This window comes from Saccostrea cucullata, unplaced genomic scaffold (assembly GCF_032062105.1).
Source record: "Saccostrea cucullata isolate Sc308-1 unplaced genomic scaffold, CSIRO_AGI_Scuc_v1 ctg1904, whole genome shotgun sequence".
Taxonomy (NCBI): Eukaryota; Metazoa; Mollusca; class Bivalvia; order Ostreida; family Ostreidae; genus Saccostrea; species Saccostrea cuccullata.
In genome coordinates this window covers 46,954-66,666 of record NW_026937234.1, presented here as the reverse complement: position 1 = coordinate 66,666, position 19,713 = coordinate 46,954, and the positions used below count along the sequence as shown (strand labels likewise).

General features: G+C 31.5%; 1 protein-coding gene across 1 annotated transcript; it reads left to right on the top strand.

Moving 5' to 3' along the window:
• The first annotated feature begins 4,402 nt into the window (after positions 1-4,402).
• On the top strand, positions 4,403-19,008 carry LOC134247574 (histone-lysine N-methyltransferase PRDM9-like). Its single transcript, XM_062729910.1, has 8 exons — positions 4,403-4,586; positions 11,896-12,123; positions 12,470-12,499; positions 14,575-14,640; positions 15,081-15,145; positions 15,516-15,710; positions 16,158-16,395; positions 18,677-19,008. Exons 1-8 carry the CDS (start codon positions 4,403-4,405, stop codon positions 18,976-18,978), a joined length of 1,308 nt encoding a protein of 435 aa, XP_062585894.1. The 3' UTR covers positions 18,979-19,008.
• The last annotated feature ends 705 nt before the right edge of the window (positions 19,009-19,713 follow it).

Genomic DNA, 19,713 nt, shown 5'->3' with positions numbered 1-19,713 from the left:
TAGAAAAGCATGCAACAAATTCAACTATAGACAATAACATCTATCTACATCTTTTAGGACAATGTTTCTGATTTATAAATAATTAAAAAATATTGAGGAGCTTACTATCTACATAATTTTTTACAAATTATTAGTTCATTGTTTTAACAAAGAAATCTATTACAGGGGAAATTACATTTTGATTTTAACACTTAATTTAATAGCATAGTATATAAAAAAATATTATCAAATATAAGATAATTATTATAATATATCTAATATTGGTTGCCAGATTTCATTAAAATTATCTAAATCACTATTTGAGCAATACACTTCTTTTTTAAGCAGTAATTTCTTTTTCAACATATTTAAAAAGTTGTGAAACTCTGGTACATTTACTTTTCTAATGACATCCAAATTAGATACTGTCACCGAATGTATATATGACTTTGCGAGCAAAATGCAATAATTCAAACAGTCACATTTCCTCTCATATAGACCTAAAATAACATTTTTACAAGAAAGATTTTCTACATTAAATATATGTAGATCATTCCACCATGTTAGAAAATGGTTCCAAAAAGTTGCAACACAAGTGCAATAATAAAATTTGTGTTCTAAAGTATCTTCTTTTTTACAAAATAAACATTGTGCTGAAGTTTGAATTTTCATTTGAAAAAGTAGTTTATTATGTGATAAAAATCTATGAGTTAGCTTATATTGAAAAGACTGTAATGATGTTTCATTAGAACACACAAAAGGTAGCATAAAAAATTTTTCTAAGTCTGTAGGTGAAAAGTTTGTGTTAAATATTTTCTCCCATTTTTGAACACATGTTGGTACTTCATTTAGACTTTCTATTATAATCCAGTAAAAGTCTTTACAAGATAATTTTGACAATGGACATATTTTATCATTGAATCTTAAGATCAAAGAATCTCTATTGATTAAAACTTTTTTGTTTTGCCTTAAGTATTTTCGCCAATGATATGGAATGGCATTCCTTAAACAAAAGTAATCAAAAAAAGATACATTTAAGTTATACTGTTTACCTAATTCCTCATGACTTAAAAAATCATAATTATCACCTAAAATATTTCCAATATATAAGATTCCTTTTGTGTACCATTTTTTCCAGAACACAGTTTCATTATTGATTTTAATGTTATCATTGAACCAAAGAGCTTCTTTAAAATTTTGGTTCAATATCAATATCCTTACATCTTAGTTGTGTCCATGTTTCAAAAATTTCTCTGTAAAACTGTGGTAATGTTAAGTCTGTATATAGGCTATTTAAGCAACCTCTGCTAATTATAAAGTCATTTATTACTGTATCCTTCAGATAATATTGAATTGTACTTCTCCATCTTGCGTTTGTATTACTAAATATCCTTCTAACCCAACCAAGTTTTAATGATTTCATTTGTGCTTCAAAATTAGGAACTTTCAATCCACCCTTATTAATTTTTTGGCAAGATACTAAACTTTTAACCTTTGGTTTTTCATTATTCCATATGAACTTATTCAGTTCTTTAGACACTTCCTTTATCATTTGTGGGGGAAGTGGAAGTACTTGTGCTTGATATACTATTTTAGATATTGCTAAAGTTTTTACTATTAGAATTTTGCCAATAAGTGTTAAGTTCCTCCTTTTCCATAAATTCAAAGTTGCTTTTAGTTCATCTAGTTTTGTATTTAAGTTTTTAGAAAGAACTTTTTGTTCCCCACTTGAACTAAACCAAATTCCAAGGGTAAAAAATTCATTTTTTGACCATTTTACTGGCAGAATTCCTGGTTTGAAGTTTTTATTCTTTCCTATCCAAGTTGTTTCCATTTGAAACCCATCTTCCCAGGTGTTTTATTATGTTTGAATGTTTTCAAAATATTTTCACATTCTTTATATGTAATTGGGCCTTCACATTCAATTTCCAAGAACCAGGGCCTCTATCCACAAATATTTTCCCTTTCAAAGTTATGATTATAACACTATGATCTGTTTTTATCGATGGTTTAATACTTGTAGTTCCAAAAGGTACCAAAAAGATGGAATCAAGAAAAAATCTAATCTTGACAAAATAATAGGGTTTTTTCGCAAAAATGTAAACAGTTTTCTTTCAAGATTTTTTTTCTCTCCAAATATCAATTAAATTTAGGTCTTCCATTGCAGCAATTAGATTATCCCTATATCTTGATTTTCTTTCAATGCCTCCACCCTGTTTGTCTATGGTAGGATTTAAGGTAATATTTAAGTCACCACCTAATATCAAATTCTTCTCACTCTCTTCATCCAAATGAGTCAACAAAAATTCAAAAAATTCAACTTGTTCAGCTGAGTTATCTTTTGTTGGAGCATACACATTTATCAATGTAATTTTTAAATCATCTATTAAAATGGATACTTTTAAAAATCTGCCAATATTGTCACTTGTTTTTTCAATTATTTTATAGTCTATATTATGTGGACATAAAATTGCTACTCCTTTGTAATTTGATTCTCCATGGCAAAAAATTATATCAGAATCCCAATCAGTTTTCCATATTTGTTGATCTAGCTCAGTAGAATGTGCTTCTTGTAAATAAATAAAATGATCAGGAAATTTTTCTTTAAACCATGTAAACAAGCATCTTCTTTTACTAAGTAAACGTAATCCCCTTACATTCAGAGATATAATAGATATATTAAAAGACATAATCTAATTCCATTTCGTTATAGTACATCAACACAAGCTCACCAAAAAAAAAACGAATGCAATAAACATTGTCTATACTAATGCAGTTGCAAATAAACAAAAAAATCCTTTTTAACATAGAGCCAGGTTTATAACAAAAACACAAACAAAAAAACATACAGCTTATGTACAAAAATGGATAGTTCATTTTTATTCAGAGTACCTTAGGTTTTAACCCAAAATGTGATTGTCATCTTGAATCGGGTTCGATACCGGAAAGGAAAAGCGGTGACAAATTTTAGAATAAAAAAAAACAACGGATCTGAAAATTCCGTATTGTTAAATATTAGAAATGGGAGTGAAAATTTACTCAATTTTCAATTTAGACATTAATTTTAAATACGTAAGTATATATAATAATAATCATTGATGAAAACAAAAACCGCTACATATTTTACTATGCAACCAGTTCTTTTGATAAGAAGGAAATAAATACATTACATATATTACATATGATTTGCTGACCATGTTAACGATGGTTAACTATTAATACACCTCATTACATTGAGCACGACAGTTCCAATATACTGATTACCTGACCTAAGTACATAATTAGCCACTATGTTCAAGAACAATGTCTGCCATCAAGTTTTCCATGATTTGAAACCTGCGAAAGCCCAAATGTTTCCCAAAGAATCTGGAAATCACGCATGTCATGTTTGTAACATTCATCGATCGTAGAATTTGAATAAGCCGCCTTCCTGCACCGTACTCACCGTCATCGTTGTGACCCTCGTGGATTGCGCCATTACCATCTTTGAAACGATACACTAAAATATTGTGTTCTGCCGTTGCGTATGATGGGTCTATAACAATTTTTTTATAAAAGTTTATAACCTGGTTGTATGTATCTGTTGTTGCTGCGGCTGCTTTAAAAGTATTTCCTTCGTCTGAGCAATCAATGGTAGACATAGGAATCTGCTGAAGCTTTTCCTTATCTGCTTTGGTCATATCTAGTATATTTTCTGGCTTTGGTTTCAATACTTTGTCTCTGTACACATTTCCATTTGGAAATACTAGCTTGTCTCCTACGAATCGTGTCTTCACTCTCTCTTTCCAGTATACTGATCATTTATTTCCTGAAGTTTCTTTCGGTTTTCCGCGACTTCTATTGGTCTCTGTGGCGTGACGTAAAAGGTTCTTTCGGGTGACTTTGGTTCTGCAGTCTGATCCGTCTGGTCAGAGGTTTCCCGCTCTCTTTTGTTTAGTTCTCTTTGCGCTTGGAGAATTTTTTCTTTATCACTGAATTTTGAAAGTCTGCCAGTAATAATTCGTGGTTTACCTGAAGTTTTTGGCCCATTTCTATAAATGTTTGCGAAGGAAGTGTCCACTCCAAAATGCTCCTTTATGAGACGGGGGGTTCTTTTTTCTTTTTACTACTTTTACTTTAAATATATTTAGAATGTATAGAAATGAAAGTTATGGTAAACCGCACTCGCAAACATTCCCGGCAGTTAACAATTTTTATACTATTTTCTTATCATTCTTTTTCACCCAGTGTTATATAATGTTACCAAGAGGACGTGGTTTATACACACAGAAGGGTTATAGCACTTTTAATAAATGTTTTTAAATCAATTAAATTTGACCTCATGTTCAGGTAAAAGCGAAATGCATGCAAAAGTCTACCAAATTGCAATTCCAGTGGTAAAACAAATGATGAGAGGTTCAGTATTTATTTGATGTGTTTCAAAATGAGCAAATATTTACCTAAATCAACAATCAGACAGATTAAATCAGAATCCCGACGAGTCGGATTGGACGAGGTGGCCTCCGGACTCAGAGTCCTGACGAGTCGGATTGGTCGAGGTGGCCCCGGACTCAGAGTCGTGACGAGTCGGATTGGTCGAGCTGGCCCAGGACTCAGAGTCCTGAGGAGTCGGACGTGGACGAGACTGACCTTGGTTAAATAATACTTAAATAATACAAGGCTATTCATTAAAATGTATATAATGATGTTAGTAAATGATATGTGTTGACATTTAGTAAAATGAGTGAAAGATTCAGGGGTAGAAATAATTAGATATACATAATGACTCCTTGCATTAAAATATCAAGAGTCCAAAAAGTGTTACTGTTAAAAAAACAATTAGATTTGTAAAACATACGAGGTTTAATCCAAATGCTTGTGGAATTTCTTTTTTAATTGTATCATGATTTGATGAAAGCAAACAACAGGAATATTCAAAATATGAATCATAATGCAACGATATTGGAAAATTTCACCACTTTCCAGTTACATGTACCAATAAGGTCACACGAGCTTTCTGAAAATGGATAGTTGAAAAACTGGGGTGACTTGCTACCGGAAAAGCATTAACTAAATTCATTTTTCCAAAGCCTTTGTCAGAAATATACGCGTTTAAGGTAGGTCCGTACTTTCAGAATTTTCTGTCAAACTCTTAATTTTTTTATTTGAAAATCTTGAATAAGTCATAATCTAACTAAAACACCCATAAAAAACATATCTTTGCAGGTTAATTTTCATGCAACATGTCTCGGAGTATATACCTCTAAAAATGCAACCGCAAAAATTCAACATATAGAAGTATAACATCATAATTTATTTAGCAATGTACCAAATCACATCCAATTTTTGTTAAAACTTAGGAAAATCATAAATATTCATTTGTCAAGAAAATATTTGAAATTTCTATTTGAAAACACTAAAAAAATGGTTTGTTGATTCTGTCAAAATCTTTCAGAGAAAAAGCTCAAAATATCTTTATTTTAAATATTTCTCAAAATCTTATATGTTTATATGCTATTTTTTCTTCACAATTATTTAGAATTATATCTTAGGTTAGCAAAAAAAACATACTTTATTATGGTTGACCAGAAAATGTTTACAAAACAGCCTTTTGAACACCTATGCCCCCATTTTTGGAATATCTATTTTTTCAATCGTTCTTCGCAAAACTTATTAAAAAGTAAATTTAAAAAGATGGTATAGGCTAAAAATTAAAGATAAATAGATCTCAAGTTAGTTTGTTTAAAAAAATTAAAAAGCTTTAGGTCCATAAAGGCAACTAAGAATTCTATGTCTGTGTATGTACTAAATTACATATAGATCCTATGGACAGAGTGCAAAGTGGTTATTCCTATAAATATTGTACATTAAATGCTTTGTGTGCACAATGACACTATAATAAACAAATATATACTTGCTAAATTATTCTCAATCATCCAAAAAGATTTTTTTTCAATAGATAAGGATAATCAAAATTTTATATTGGTGTGTAAAATTAAACCGGATCCGTAAAAGTGTGGACCTGCCTTAAGACAGATTTATCCCGGGATTTTCACAAAACGTATGACTTGACTGAAAGAACTACGAACTCTAATTCTAAATTCCCGCCTACATTTTGCACCCATTAAATTCAATATTCAAGGCAATTTGGCCATCAAATCTTTGTTTAATACAAAAAACAGTTCTATGGTAATTGACTTATCATTTCAGTTCCAGCGCTAGATAGTAAATTATTATTAATTCCAGCTCTTGAAAAAAGGGGGGTAGACGATACCTTCTGGTGAAATCGAACTTTCAAGAATCATCATATTTTGAAATAGTCTTAAATGTGATTATATGTATTTCATATCTTTTCTTATGTTTAACGCAAATAAATAAAACATAAATAAATTAATAAAATACAATAATTTAGTTGTAATTAGCTTTAAAATTGGTGAAAAATCATCATTTTTTTAGTATTTTGTCTATAAACATATGTCCCCCCCCCCCCCCGTGAAACACAAAACACTTTAGCATAAATTTGCGAAATGACAGTCTATATTAACTGTAAAAAGGAATTTTTTTTTCACGGGGGGGGGGGGGGTAGATGTTTTAAAAATATTTTCCGTTTTCCATTGATTTCTATAGTGAAAAACACAAGTTTTACCAAAATTATAAAGTTATCTCTCTTTGATATCCCAAATAAGTAACGTTTTATGAAAATTCATTTAAATATCTATAAAAATTTTGAAAATCATTCGAATATGTTAACGTTTGAGAATTGACTTAGAGGTAGGCGGGAGAACAATACTATCGTTCGTAGTTCTTTGACGTTGTCTAACAACTTAAAGATGAACAATAAATCATAAGCTAATAAACTAAATATCCAGGACAATCAGTAAAACTCTCACACAAAGGTTAACAAAAGATCAAGCAATCGTAATAATGACATAATTTTCGTTTTATATACCACATAGGGCGGTTTAATTCTCAATTCACATATTAAGAATGAAAATGATAACAAATGCAACTAGACCTTTTTTGTCGTTCAACAAAAACGGAGGGCTTTTCGATTCATTAATATCAAGAATCTGAGAGAAAATTCAACGTTACACAGAACAAACACGTATGGTAAAATATCTCAAAATGGCTTTTAAAATCAATATTTATTTGGAAACATAACGAATCTTCCTCTTCTTCAACGGCTGCACAAAGAAACATAACTCTTTTACACTTTTTTTTTTAAGTTGTGAAAAGTACTGTTTTTCAAGGCACTAAAACTTCTATAAGGGGTCAAAAAATAACTCTACGGCCCATAATTTTTTAATTGTCCTTTTTATGCTTAACTCAAAACCAAATCGCTTTAAAGATTGATGGGTAAATAAAAAGTTAAAGAGAAAAAAATGTTCTGTACTGACCCTTGTAATCCCTTATATTTTTGATTTTTTTTCATGACCTAACCACTGGATGACAATGCTAGAGTTATTATTCATGTAAAATATCACAAGAATTGCTTGCTTCCCCATTGAGATAATGGAACGGAGTTATTTTAAATTTAACATAAAAATCTCCATAGGCAAATATAAAGGACTCATATAACCGGAAGTATTCTTCATATGCATACAAAAATTTAAACATACAGAGCATATTAGGTTCCAAACGGTTGGACAAAGGGAGATAACTCTTGCACAATCATTTTTTAAATTACTTAAAAGTACGATAATCTAGGTCTCTAAAAGTCCTATAAGGGATCAAAAAGTGACCCCACGGCTCATAATTTTTCAAATGCCCTTCTTATTCTTAACTCAAAAAAAGAAATAAGTTTGAAGATATATGAACAAATAAAAAAGTTACAGGCAAAAATGTATTTTCTGTACTGACCCCTAAAATCCCTTTTATTTGAGAGGACTTCGTTTTCATGACCTTAACATTTTAAGACAATGCTACAATAATTTACCTTGTAAAATATCAAATTAATCGCTTGCTTCCCTTATGAGAAAAAAGAACAAGTGTGATTTCTCCTTTACCATAGAATTCTCCATAGTCAATATTAAGGGACTCATAAAACCGGAAGTACTCTTCATATGCATACCAAAATGAAAACATAGAGAGCTTAGTCCCTTTGAAATAGGTGGACAAAGGGAGATAACCCTTACACAATTTTGTAAAAATGATTTTAAAATTATTAAAAAAAAAACATTATTTCAGGCCTCTAAAACTCCTATAAGGTGTCAAAAAGTGACCCCACAGCCCATATTTTTTAAATTGTCTTTTTTGTGCTTAACTCAAATCTGAAAACTGTTTGAAATTTTATTGAGAAACAAAAAAAATTTACAGACAAAAATTTGTTTTAATGATGGCCCCTAAAAACCCCTTATTTTCATGGTTTTCATTTTAAGAGTATTTTCAGGTTAGAACAGTATCAAAGTCATTGTTAACTTAAAATTTCACGAGAAAATTGTCATTACTTTAAGAGAAAACGTGTCATGCGTGATTTAAAATTAACATAGAACTCCCATAGACAGATTTCAAAGATCATAAAACCGGAAGTTCTGGTCTGATTGATATGAAACTTACAATATATGCTCTACTAACTAGTTCAAACACATTTCTATGTTCAGAATAATTTTCCAACGTTATTCTGACTTAAAAAAAAAACCTTCTGCAATATTTGAAGTCTTATATCTCGAAAAATCCTTGTGGTCAAAAAGCCTATGCAAACCTTTTTTTTTTTTATAGAACTTGAATTCCAAAACTTGTACTTTTCTATTTCGGAGCTTAGGCATTTAAAATAAGAAAGATTTAGGGGTTTTATGGAATTTAAGTTTTTCTCATTTAGAAATCGGAAGTGACGTATCAAGATAGCCAAAAAATTACATTCTGTAGAATTTTGCATGGTCTTTCAGAAGGTTATAAAATAAAATGTATATTTTAAAAGGATCTCCTTAAATCTGTGAAAGAAAAGTGTTCAGAAAAAGAATAATAATAAAAAAGACGAAAACAATAGGTCTTTTCGACAAAAGTCGAAAAGCCCTAATAATGTCTCCTCTGCATTGCCAAACAACCGTTTCTATGGCAACTGCCATAGAGTTATTATCAAAGATATATAAAATATTTTTAATTTAAAATATTCAACATGTCTATATTTTCATTTGTAATTATCAACCAATTCCATTTAAAAATAAATATGATATGAAGAAATTCCACAAACTTTTGGATCAACCCTCATATGGTGAAGGATAAAATATGTTAAAATAAGAAAAATCGAAAAGGAAAGTCCAACAGTTTTTTTTTTTTGTAAAAGTGGATTCTTCAATGTATATTTATCTAGTTTCTGACTTTTAGAATCTTAGGACAAACGTAAATGAGGCGACACTTTCTGTCAAATTCAGTGAATAATATCAAAAAATGAAACGGTCTAATCAATTGGAGCAAACCACAGTCTATCATAAAAGGTTCCATGGTCACTGTCAGATATTGGTTTTAGTTTATTATCAAAACTGCAAGATTTATAGTGTAAGGCACAACATAATCTACATTTATCCACCTATATAACCAAAAAAAAAAAAAAGAAAAAATAAAACAACATGTAATTCTGCTGAACATTAATTGCCAGGAAAAATGCACTTCAATATTTTCTTACAAATAATTGTGATGTTATGCAGAGAATGGATGGCGAAATAGTATAACCTGGGCTGGTGAAGTATGCTTTTATTTTAGACTCTTATTATTATTTATTATATGAATCTTGTTTTCAAATGAACTTGATCTCTTTAATGCATACATACAAATGTTAATTATTATCTGTTGTAAGTTTTTATTTGGTCATGAAATCTTCAAAAATGAACATCTTACGTACTGCAAAATTTCAAAGAAAAATTAAGGGTTTCAGAAAAAGTTAGCCCCCCCCCAAATATTAGATAACAGGATGTGAATCATTACTTGGCATTATAACAGATCTTTGACTGATAGAAATATACCATAGAGTTTACATACAAATGAACTTCAATATGTATGGCTTTGGATTTAAGTAACTGTCAGCAAATTAACAATCGTATTACTATGATGTATCTATTCCATCAAAATATAAAATTTAATAGAATCTATTAAACTTAAAATCGTTCATGTAGATCAACAATCAAATTTACCTCAATTTGATATGGAAATAATAAGTACCAAAGTACATTTTGCTAACATTGACAGAAAATATAACAATATAACGTATAATGTGTGCTGCAGTGTAATTTGACTCATTCACATTTTCAATGTTATGCTGATTGTTTTTTTCCTTATAGATAAACGGAAATTATTTTTTGGTATTCAAAAAGAGTCTATGAAATTTACTACTAAGGTGAACACCTTCGTGACTGATTTGCTATTTAAGCAGAAATGAAGAATAAATACATGCAATGTAGGTCAGAATTAAAATCCAGAACTTCAGTGTTGATTTCAGCACAGCACAAAGGGATATAATTCATACAATATCTATGGTCAGAATGAATCTTAATTTATTTTCTCAATGATTCATGTAACTGTCAGTGAAAAGTCGAAGAGATCGATTGTACTCTAAATAAATTAGTGTCAACTCCTGTGTTTCATTGAATAAATAAGTCATTTTCAGATTTAAATTTACGTAATTTTTTTTAATTTTATTGTATCGAAAAGAAATTTATTTGTGTTTTGTTAATATGTGTTTCCTAAATTCGGTTCTTTGAAATACTAATTTAGAATAGCTGCACGTGTGATATGAAAATATTGATACAAATGGGTAAATTTCGTCCCTGTTATCATGTAAAAAATGTGACACTCCAAATAAATAGTTAATATATATTTTAAACCCACAAAGCTATTGCTTCAAATTTTTATCCCTTCTGGCGCAGATATTGATTAATGTAGACTGGCAAGCTTTTTAAAAAGATGTTACTTGTGTCTAATTTCATGTCACAAAAGGTAAAAGGCTTTTATGAGACAAGATGAACAACTCTTCATGATTTATCTCGCCAGGTTTTACTTCAAGAGTTTTTCATACTTTTATTTTTCAGATAATTTGCTGTTTTGATTTCAGTAAAAGTATCAGTTATTCGAATCGGATATCTAAAATAAATTTCAGTCAAAAGAATTCATATGCACTATTTGTAAACTCAAAAATACATATATGCCTATAAATTAAAAAAAAGTAAAAACTAGAATAAAACCTTTACCATTCCTCCCTCTCTACATAGCACATTATCATTTTTACACAAAAATGGGTTCTGCTATTATTTCTATTTTCAAATAGTCTTGCTGAAATTGTTTCCTGGATTTAATTATTTATTTACGGTTAAAGAAATATCCAATGCATTCATTTCAAACTAGTGTCAAGAGGCCTTCCGATTGTAGCTACATTCCTATTGAATTGGATTGTTACAGGCAAAACATATTAAAAATCACCTTTGGAATAATGACAAGGTTAAAACAAAAAAAAGGGGTTATTTACTTTTAACTTATTTGAAATAGGTAATAAGTATTTTTTCTGACGCAAATGTATCAATATCTCCTTTTGACGTTTGTTTTAAAATATGCTCAATTTTACATGTAAGCCATTTTTGGTAAGAAAAATTATCTTATCGTCTACACCGAAATAAAAATAAAGGAATGAATCTTATTTTAACCCATGTTTTGCTATATACATGTAACATTTTTTAAGCCGTAAGGTATATTTAGGTTATACATGTAGTGCATTATATAAAAGAAACTTCACTTCTCAAACGCTATCATTGACATTTTAGCATATTTACAATGACTTGTTGATGTGAATTGAAGTACATGAAACTTTATATATTTTGAAAACATGAAATTGTAAGAGTGGGAACATCTTAAAGATTAAAGCATAATCTGTTAGATGACGAATGTACCCTTGTATTATTTATATCTGTTAGATGACGAATGTACCCTTGTATTATTTATATCATTTGACAGTTTTGATTGCCATTCATTCGGAACCTTTGAAATGGTCCTCTGGGATTTCAGGATCAGAGGTTTTGAGATGCTCCCCGGGATTTGTCAATGTGAGTGGTTGGTGTTTCTCTTTCCACAAGGAACCGACGTTCATGTTGAATTTCAGTGACTTCTGTCACCAGCAAGGAGCTCACATGGTCGTCATAGACTCAGAGGAGAAAGAAAAAGTATTCACCAAATATATTGAAAGTAAGAGATCAGGGGAGGATCTATGTATGAAATTGCGCTGTAAATCTAAGGTCATATTTACCGTCATGTACAATGTACATGTATAAGTGTTTATAGATTTGTATAATCTAAATATTGATGAATCGTAGTTTGACATCGAATACATGTATATAAATACCCTAAACATACTCTAAATCTCAAGTAAAACACCAGAATATTTGATTTTAAATTGAAACAATGACACAACCCCCCGCCAAAAATAAGAAACCCATGTGAATCTAAAAATAGATAAAAGGAAAATTGTTCAGAAATTACTTATAGCCACGTATATACTGAAAATAAAATATTATTATTTCTGGTTTCAGAGATGATTTTTTTAACATATATCAAGAAACAAATGAGAGAGAGAGAGAGAGAGAGAGAGAGAGAGAGAGAGAGAGAGAGAGAGAGAGAGAGAGAGAGAGAGAGAGAGATGGGGTGGGGAGGGGGGCAGAAAGGCAGACGACCTTGAATTTTTTGAGGGAAACGTGTTTACCATTAAATTACCATGAAATGCTTCCTGTCCGATTACGCTAGCTGCAGAACTGTAGCTCTCTGAAAAAAAAAACAAAAAAACATTGGACGCAAATTGAAAGCTGCCCGAATCTCTGCTATAAACTTCTAACAGACATGACCTACATCATGCTCTCACATAAACAGACATAACCTATATCATGCTCTCACTTAAACTGACATAACCTACATCATGCTCTCACATAAACAGACATAACCTACATCCTGCTCTCACTTAAAAGGACATAACCTACATCATGCTCTCATATAAACAGACATGACCTACATCATGCTCTCACTTAAACTGACATAACCTACATCATGCTCTCACTTAAACAGACATGAACTACATCATGCTCTCACATAAGCAGACATGACCTACATAATGCTCTCACTTAAACAGACATAACCTACATCATGCTCTCACATAAACAGACATAACCTACATCATCCTCTCACTTAAACAGACATAACCTACATCATGATCTCATTTAAACAAACATGACCTACATCATGCTCTCACTTAAATTGACATAACCTGCATCATGCTCTCACCAAAACAGAAATAACCTACATCATTCGCTCAAATAAACAAGAGAGAGAGAGAGAGAGAGAAAGAGAGAGAGAGATGGGGTGGGGAGGGAGAGAGAGAGATGGGGTGGGGAGGGGGGCAGAAAGGCAGACGAGCTGGAATTTTTTTCAGGGAAACGTGTTTACCATTCAATCCTCGGAAATGCTTCTTGTCCGAATACGCTAGCTGTAGAACTGTAGCTCTCTGAGAAAAAAACATTGGACGTAAATCGAAAGCTGCCCGAATATCTGCTATAACCTTCTAAAAGACATAACCTACATCATGCTCTCACTTAAACAGACATGAACTACATCATGCTCTCACTGAAACAGACATTGCCTACATCATGCTCCCACATAAAAAGACATAACCTACATCATGCTCTCACTTAAACAGACATAACCTACATCATGTTCTCACTTAACCTACATCATTCGCTCAAATAAACAGACATAGCCTATATCATGATCTCACATAAACAGACATAACCCTCAACATGCTCTCACATAAACAGATATAACCTATATCATGCTCTCACTTAAACAGACATAACCTAAGTCATTCTCTTACATAAACAGGGACTCTATCACATTAACAGTAAATCTATCACATTAACGGGAACTGTTTTACATTAACAGGAACTCTTTAATATTATAAGAAAATCTGTTACATTAACAGGAAGTCATCACATTAACAGTAACTCTATAATATTAGCAGGAACTCTAATACATGAACACTAACTCTATCATATTAACAGGAACTATATTACATTAACAGAAATCTACTACATAAACAGGAACGCTATATCATTAACAGGAATTTTTTACATAACCAGGAATTTTATAACATTTCCAGGAGCTCTATTACATTAATTGAAACTCCTGATATTAACAGGAACTTTATTACAAAAACTTGAACTCTGTTACATGAACAGGATCTCTTTTACATCAACATTATCACATTAACATGAAATGTATTACATAAACAGGAACTCTATTACACTATCTGAAACTCTTTTACATGAGCCGGAACTTTATCACATTAACAGGAATTTTATTACATTATCCAGAGCTTTATTACAGTAATAGAAACCTTATTACATTAGCAGGAACTCTTTTAAATTTTCAAAAAAAAAACTCATTAACGGAAACTCTATAACATTAACAGGAATTCTAATACATTTACAGGAACATTATAACTTTAATAGCAGGAACTCTATTTCACTAACAGAAACTCGAAAAAAAATAAAATGAACTCTATTTAACGAACAGAAACTCCATTTTCTAAACATGAACTCTTTTATATAAACAGTAACTCTATTACTCGAACAAAAACTCCACTGCATGAACGAAAACTCTATTACATTGACAGGATTGCTCAGAAGGAATGGGATATTGCGGCCGAGAAGAAGAAGTGTAAGTATTAAAGTTAACTAGCAAGAGAGACAAGAGAGATAATTCTTACTATAATGAGTGTTTGTTTGTTGCTGATTTTCTTTAAGACAAGGATCAAATGAAATGACCATATCTGTCAGTTTGTACATATTTTAATCATGAATAAGATTTTTTTTCAGAAATTTTTTTAAAGGGAAAAGGAAATACAGATAAAAATGGATCAGAAACTAGTAAAATGCCTTATTTACATGTAATGATAAGTTGATAAAAGTTTACCTCTCAAATGAAGGCAGTGATAATACACACTTGAATTGTTAGAGTGCTAAAAATATATTGTTTTAACCATGTTTAGTTTTTTTTAATATATTGTATTATAAAGTTTTAAATTCATTTTATATCAGGGGAAAATATGCTTGCAAAGTAAGGACAATATTCTAAGTGTATTTATTTTCTCTTCTCAGTTTGTGAAAATTTCATTAAGCATGGTGTACAAAGTTTGAAATATAAACACATTCCTAATGCAAAGGTATGTACAGCAAAATAAAAAAAAAGCATCGTTTAGAGTTTGTTTCACGATACATATTAGAATGCTTCAAATGTCGTATATTAAATATCTATACAGGCAATACTTCAACACAAAAATACACTTAACTGCTTTGTAGACCAAAGGTCTCTGATGGGTGGTGTAAGGAACTCTTTTATGTGCAGTGTTTAGAGCTTCCTTAATGCTAGACCTCTACCATTAAGTTTCCCTTAAGTAGAGTTTCATAGACCTTGTTGTTGTCTAAATGTTATATTAGTAGTTAGATAAATCATACAAGAAGTTAATATTATACTTAAAATCATGTGTCCTTGACCTCTGTTTCGTGTCCTTGACATTATCTTGTACATGTAAGATTCCTCTAGGTTCCCTGCCTCACCAGAGAGCTAATCTGACCACGCCCGCAGGATTCGTCATCAAATCTTCGTCACTTCCGGGAGCGGGGATGGGCGCATGGACGGAGACCTTTGTTCCGAAGTTCACGATCCTCGGTGTATACGAGGGACTTATTCACACTGTAGACAAGAAAGATGACTTTTATTCATGGCAGGTAAAATCACATAGAGAATCAACCACAATGAAAACGAAATGATGTTGCATATTTTAGTTACATATTCCTAGTTCCCTGTCGTTGAAACCAGATGGACTAAAAATTTCCTCTGCTTTCGTCCCTCCCTGTCCGCCTTTTTATCCGTTTGATTAGCTTCTGTGTATGTTGCTTGACTTTGATGAGTTAAAGATGAATTTTTATTTTTGACCACTTCAGTGATTTCTTATAAAAATTTCAATTTAAGAGGAAACCATATTATACGGTAGGGGAGTATTATTGCTAAATAATGTTACACTCTCATAACGCTTTATTTTTTAGATTCTTTTAATCCCTATATAGTCAAGTTATTTGGATCATCATGGATCTGATTGTCATCAAGCATAGAATTTATAACATATTCTGAACTAAAATTCATTGTTAAACATTAGGATTTTATTGTTTTCAAAGGTAGATAAACAGGGGACTGATGGTACTTACAACATAGATGCAGAAGATCCGGCCTGTAGTAACTGGTTACGATTCGTTCATTCTCCCGCCAAATATCAACAGGAAAACGTCATTCCTATCACATGCGAGGGCATCATCTTCTATATGACGTCACGTGACGTAGAGCCGGGTGAAGAGCTTCTGGTCTGGTATGGTGATGGATATGGGAGGTTTTTAGGCGTAAACCGCATACATCCGGGTAATGAAACAATGCATTTTATGGTTAAATGTTTCCATCCGGGTATTTAAACAATCTGCTTATCAGATAACTCGACCATATACAATGTGGTCATTAAATAGAGAATATTACATGCTAAAATCCATATCATATGTCATATCAGCCCGAGTGACCCCATATCATCCCGATGGCCGGAGGCCTGATGGCTGATGTGGGGCCCGAGGGCTGATGTGACATATGATATGGATTTTAGTATGTAGTATTCTATTTATCATATATTTAAAACACTTAATATGCAAGTTCACATATGGTCATTGATGAATATTTTGTGCTTGTTTGTGACATTTCTCTCTAAAATCTAATAAAGCCTATTTTAGGTAACTGAAAAAAATTAAGGCCATAAATGTCATTAAAGAAAGATTTATTATGAATATTAAAATAAAATCAAGTAAATTGACTTTTAAACGTTATACAAACGTTACTTCCGGTTTGATATGGATTTTCGGCCCGCCGGTCCGATACGTGATATGGCTTTTCGGACCGGTCCGTGATATGGGGTATTGTGACGTCACCCGTATCACACCGTGCAGAATCGGTGTATTTACTACTAAGTATATGATAAAACATTTTTATGCCCGCGTGAACAAAGTTTCGGAGGTTTATAGTGTTTGTCGTGTCCATCCCTCTGTCTGTCTGTCTGTCTGTCTCTCTTTCTCTCTCTTTGTGTGTCTCTCTGTCTGTTTGTCTGTTTGTACGCAAAAACTTTAATACTGCCAATAGCTTTTGATTTAGTGGAGCTATGACTATCATATTTCACATGTGTATTTTTGTGACAAGACCTTTCCTAGGGTACCACATAACTTGACATTTTGACCTTGACCTAGGAGTTTGACCCAGTTTTACATAAAAATCCAAACTTTTACTTTGGCCATATCATTTGAACATTGAATACCAGGGTTGTTATAATTTACATATAATTCACATATATATTTTTGTTAAGAGACCTTTCATTGGATACCAACAACTTTGACCTTGGAGATTTTAGTACTTGTGAAAAAAACTTTAACCTTGGCCATAACTTTTGAACGGTAAGGCCTAGGGCTTTCATATTTCACCTAATTGATCCTTGTGACAATAAATTTCATTTGATATTAAGATTCTTGACCCTTTGACCTTGACCTTGGAGTTTGACACATTTTTACAAAAAAATTAACTTTTACTTTGGCTCTAATTTTTCAATGGTAGATTCTAGGAATATCATATTTTAAATATCAAGTCTTCGTGACAAGAGCTTTCTATTGAAACCAACAATTTAAACCTTTTGACCTTAGAAATTACGCATTTGCAAGAAAACTTTACCTGGGCATAACATTTGAATTGTAAGATTTAGGTCTTTCAAACTTCACTTATGTAGTCATTGTGAGAAGACCTTTCATTGGATTTCAACACTTTTAACACTTTGACTTTGACCTTGGTTTTTGACCTACTTTTTACAAACAAATCGGAGTTTATCCTACCTTTAAAAACGCTTACCTTGGCCGTAACCTTTGAACAGGTTGTGCAAGGGTTTTCTATGTCATATTTGTATTTTTTGGAAAGGCCTTACTTTATGTACCAACATATGTGATCTGCATTTGAGAAACCTTAACCTTCGCTATGTTGCCATACGGGGGCATCAAAGTTTCACAAACACATCTTGTTATTGCATGCTGTTGTTTCTTGGAAGGATTAAAGACGAAAACCCCAAACACCTGGGTATATACGGAAACAATTAATTCATAACATGCTTTCATTTTTATCAAATGCATACAATAACAAAAATATTTTTTGTCAAATTTCTCTACAATGCAATTGATTAAAAAATTGATACTCTTTAATCAAGAAATATGTAGATTATATTTGAACACCTTTGATAAAAAAGTTATTTACATTTTTTTGCTTTCTTCAAATCTGATTTTAAACTTAAAAAAAAAAAAACATTTAATCTGGAAAATATATTTCTGCAGTGTATCAAAATTGTTTATTTCTAATTTCACCCATAAACATTATATTCCTATGTTATTCAAATTGAACTAAAGTTTGGCCTAGGTTTGCTTATGCTCGTTAGAAAATATTCCATTGTTACACATACCACGACGCAAAAAAGAGAATACTTTCCCTTCAAATGTCTACTGAATTTGGATACAGCGGATCAAATCTTATAATTTTTAGAGCATTCAGGATGTAAAGCTACAACTCATATTGTATCGATGGAGTTCCTAATTTGAAGATTATATATTTTTTTTCTTGTCATTTTCTGCAGAAGTTGATCTCAACGGTTCATTTGCATTTCGTGCCAATGTTTTGACATTTGACGACAATGAAAAACTCATTTTTGATAATTGGACACCAGTGACGTATCAGAACTGGAATCCTAACGATGAGGGCGAGACAGCAGTTGACCCAATCTTTGGCCTCCTTTTGACTTATCATAACGACGGCAGGTGGCGCTGGGTGACTGAGAGAAACTATACGTACTATACCGAAGAAGACGGACTAAAACTTCCCTTTATTTGTGAGGATTCTCCATTTTATTTGGAGCCAGAAGAGTGTTCTGTTACATAATGATTCATTCTCTTTTAATCAAAATAAACATTTGTAACCATTATCTTTGTTATATAATTTCATTAAGCATGGTGTATGAAGTTCTAAATCATTAAATGGAGTATTCTTAAGTTAACATTGGATCATACATTCCTCTCCTCGGAAGAGATCTAAATTTATCCTCGGACTGTATATTCGTCTCCTCGGAAGAGATCTAGGTTTATCCTCATGTTTTAAATAAACTATTGATAGCATGAACACAAAGACAGACAGCGCATTATATTGTTTCGTTATTTTCCCAAGGAAACTGACTGGGATCTCCTCTAACCGTACAAACAAACATTTTAGAACAAAGTGTTTTTTTTTTTTTATTAATTTCTATCCGTAATCCAAAAAATACGGGGCAAATATATTTTCCTAGGACGGTCGGTCCAGTTGTCTGTTTGTTTGTTATTTTTTTTTCCTGATTTATCTGTGGTAAATCAATTAGCCCTGACTACAGCCTTTAATTGGTTTGAGCTATGAATTTCATATTTCACAGGTTTTTTTCTTTATTTTGACGGTCAATTTCGAATTCGAAATTTGAGCCTTGGTCATTTGAACTATGGCTTTAATATTTCACTGGTGTATTCAACGTGTAAAATCTTTTCCTAGGGTAAAAGTATTTTTGACTTTGACCTTTATGTTTGACTCACTTTTAAAGAAATTTTCAAAATTTTATTATTAGCCATAGCTACTACACTGTTAAATCAAGTG

Bases quoted from the DNA above. Each gene is read 5' to 3' on its own strand.
- LOC134247574 (XM_062729910.1), top strand. From the start codon at position 4,403: ATGAGCAAATATTTACCTAAATCAACAATCAGACAGATTAAATCAGAA. The intron at 4,587-11,895 runs GTCGGACGTGGA...ATCATTTGACAG, and splicing joins AGGACTCAGAGTCCTGAGGA to TTTTGATTGCCATTCATTCG. The intron at 12,500-14,574 runs ATGAGAGAGAGA...CACTGCATGAAC, and splicing joins TAACATATATCAAGAAACAA to GAAAACTCTATTACATTGAC.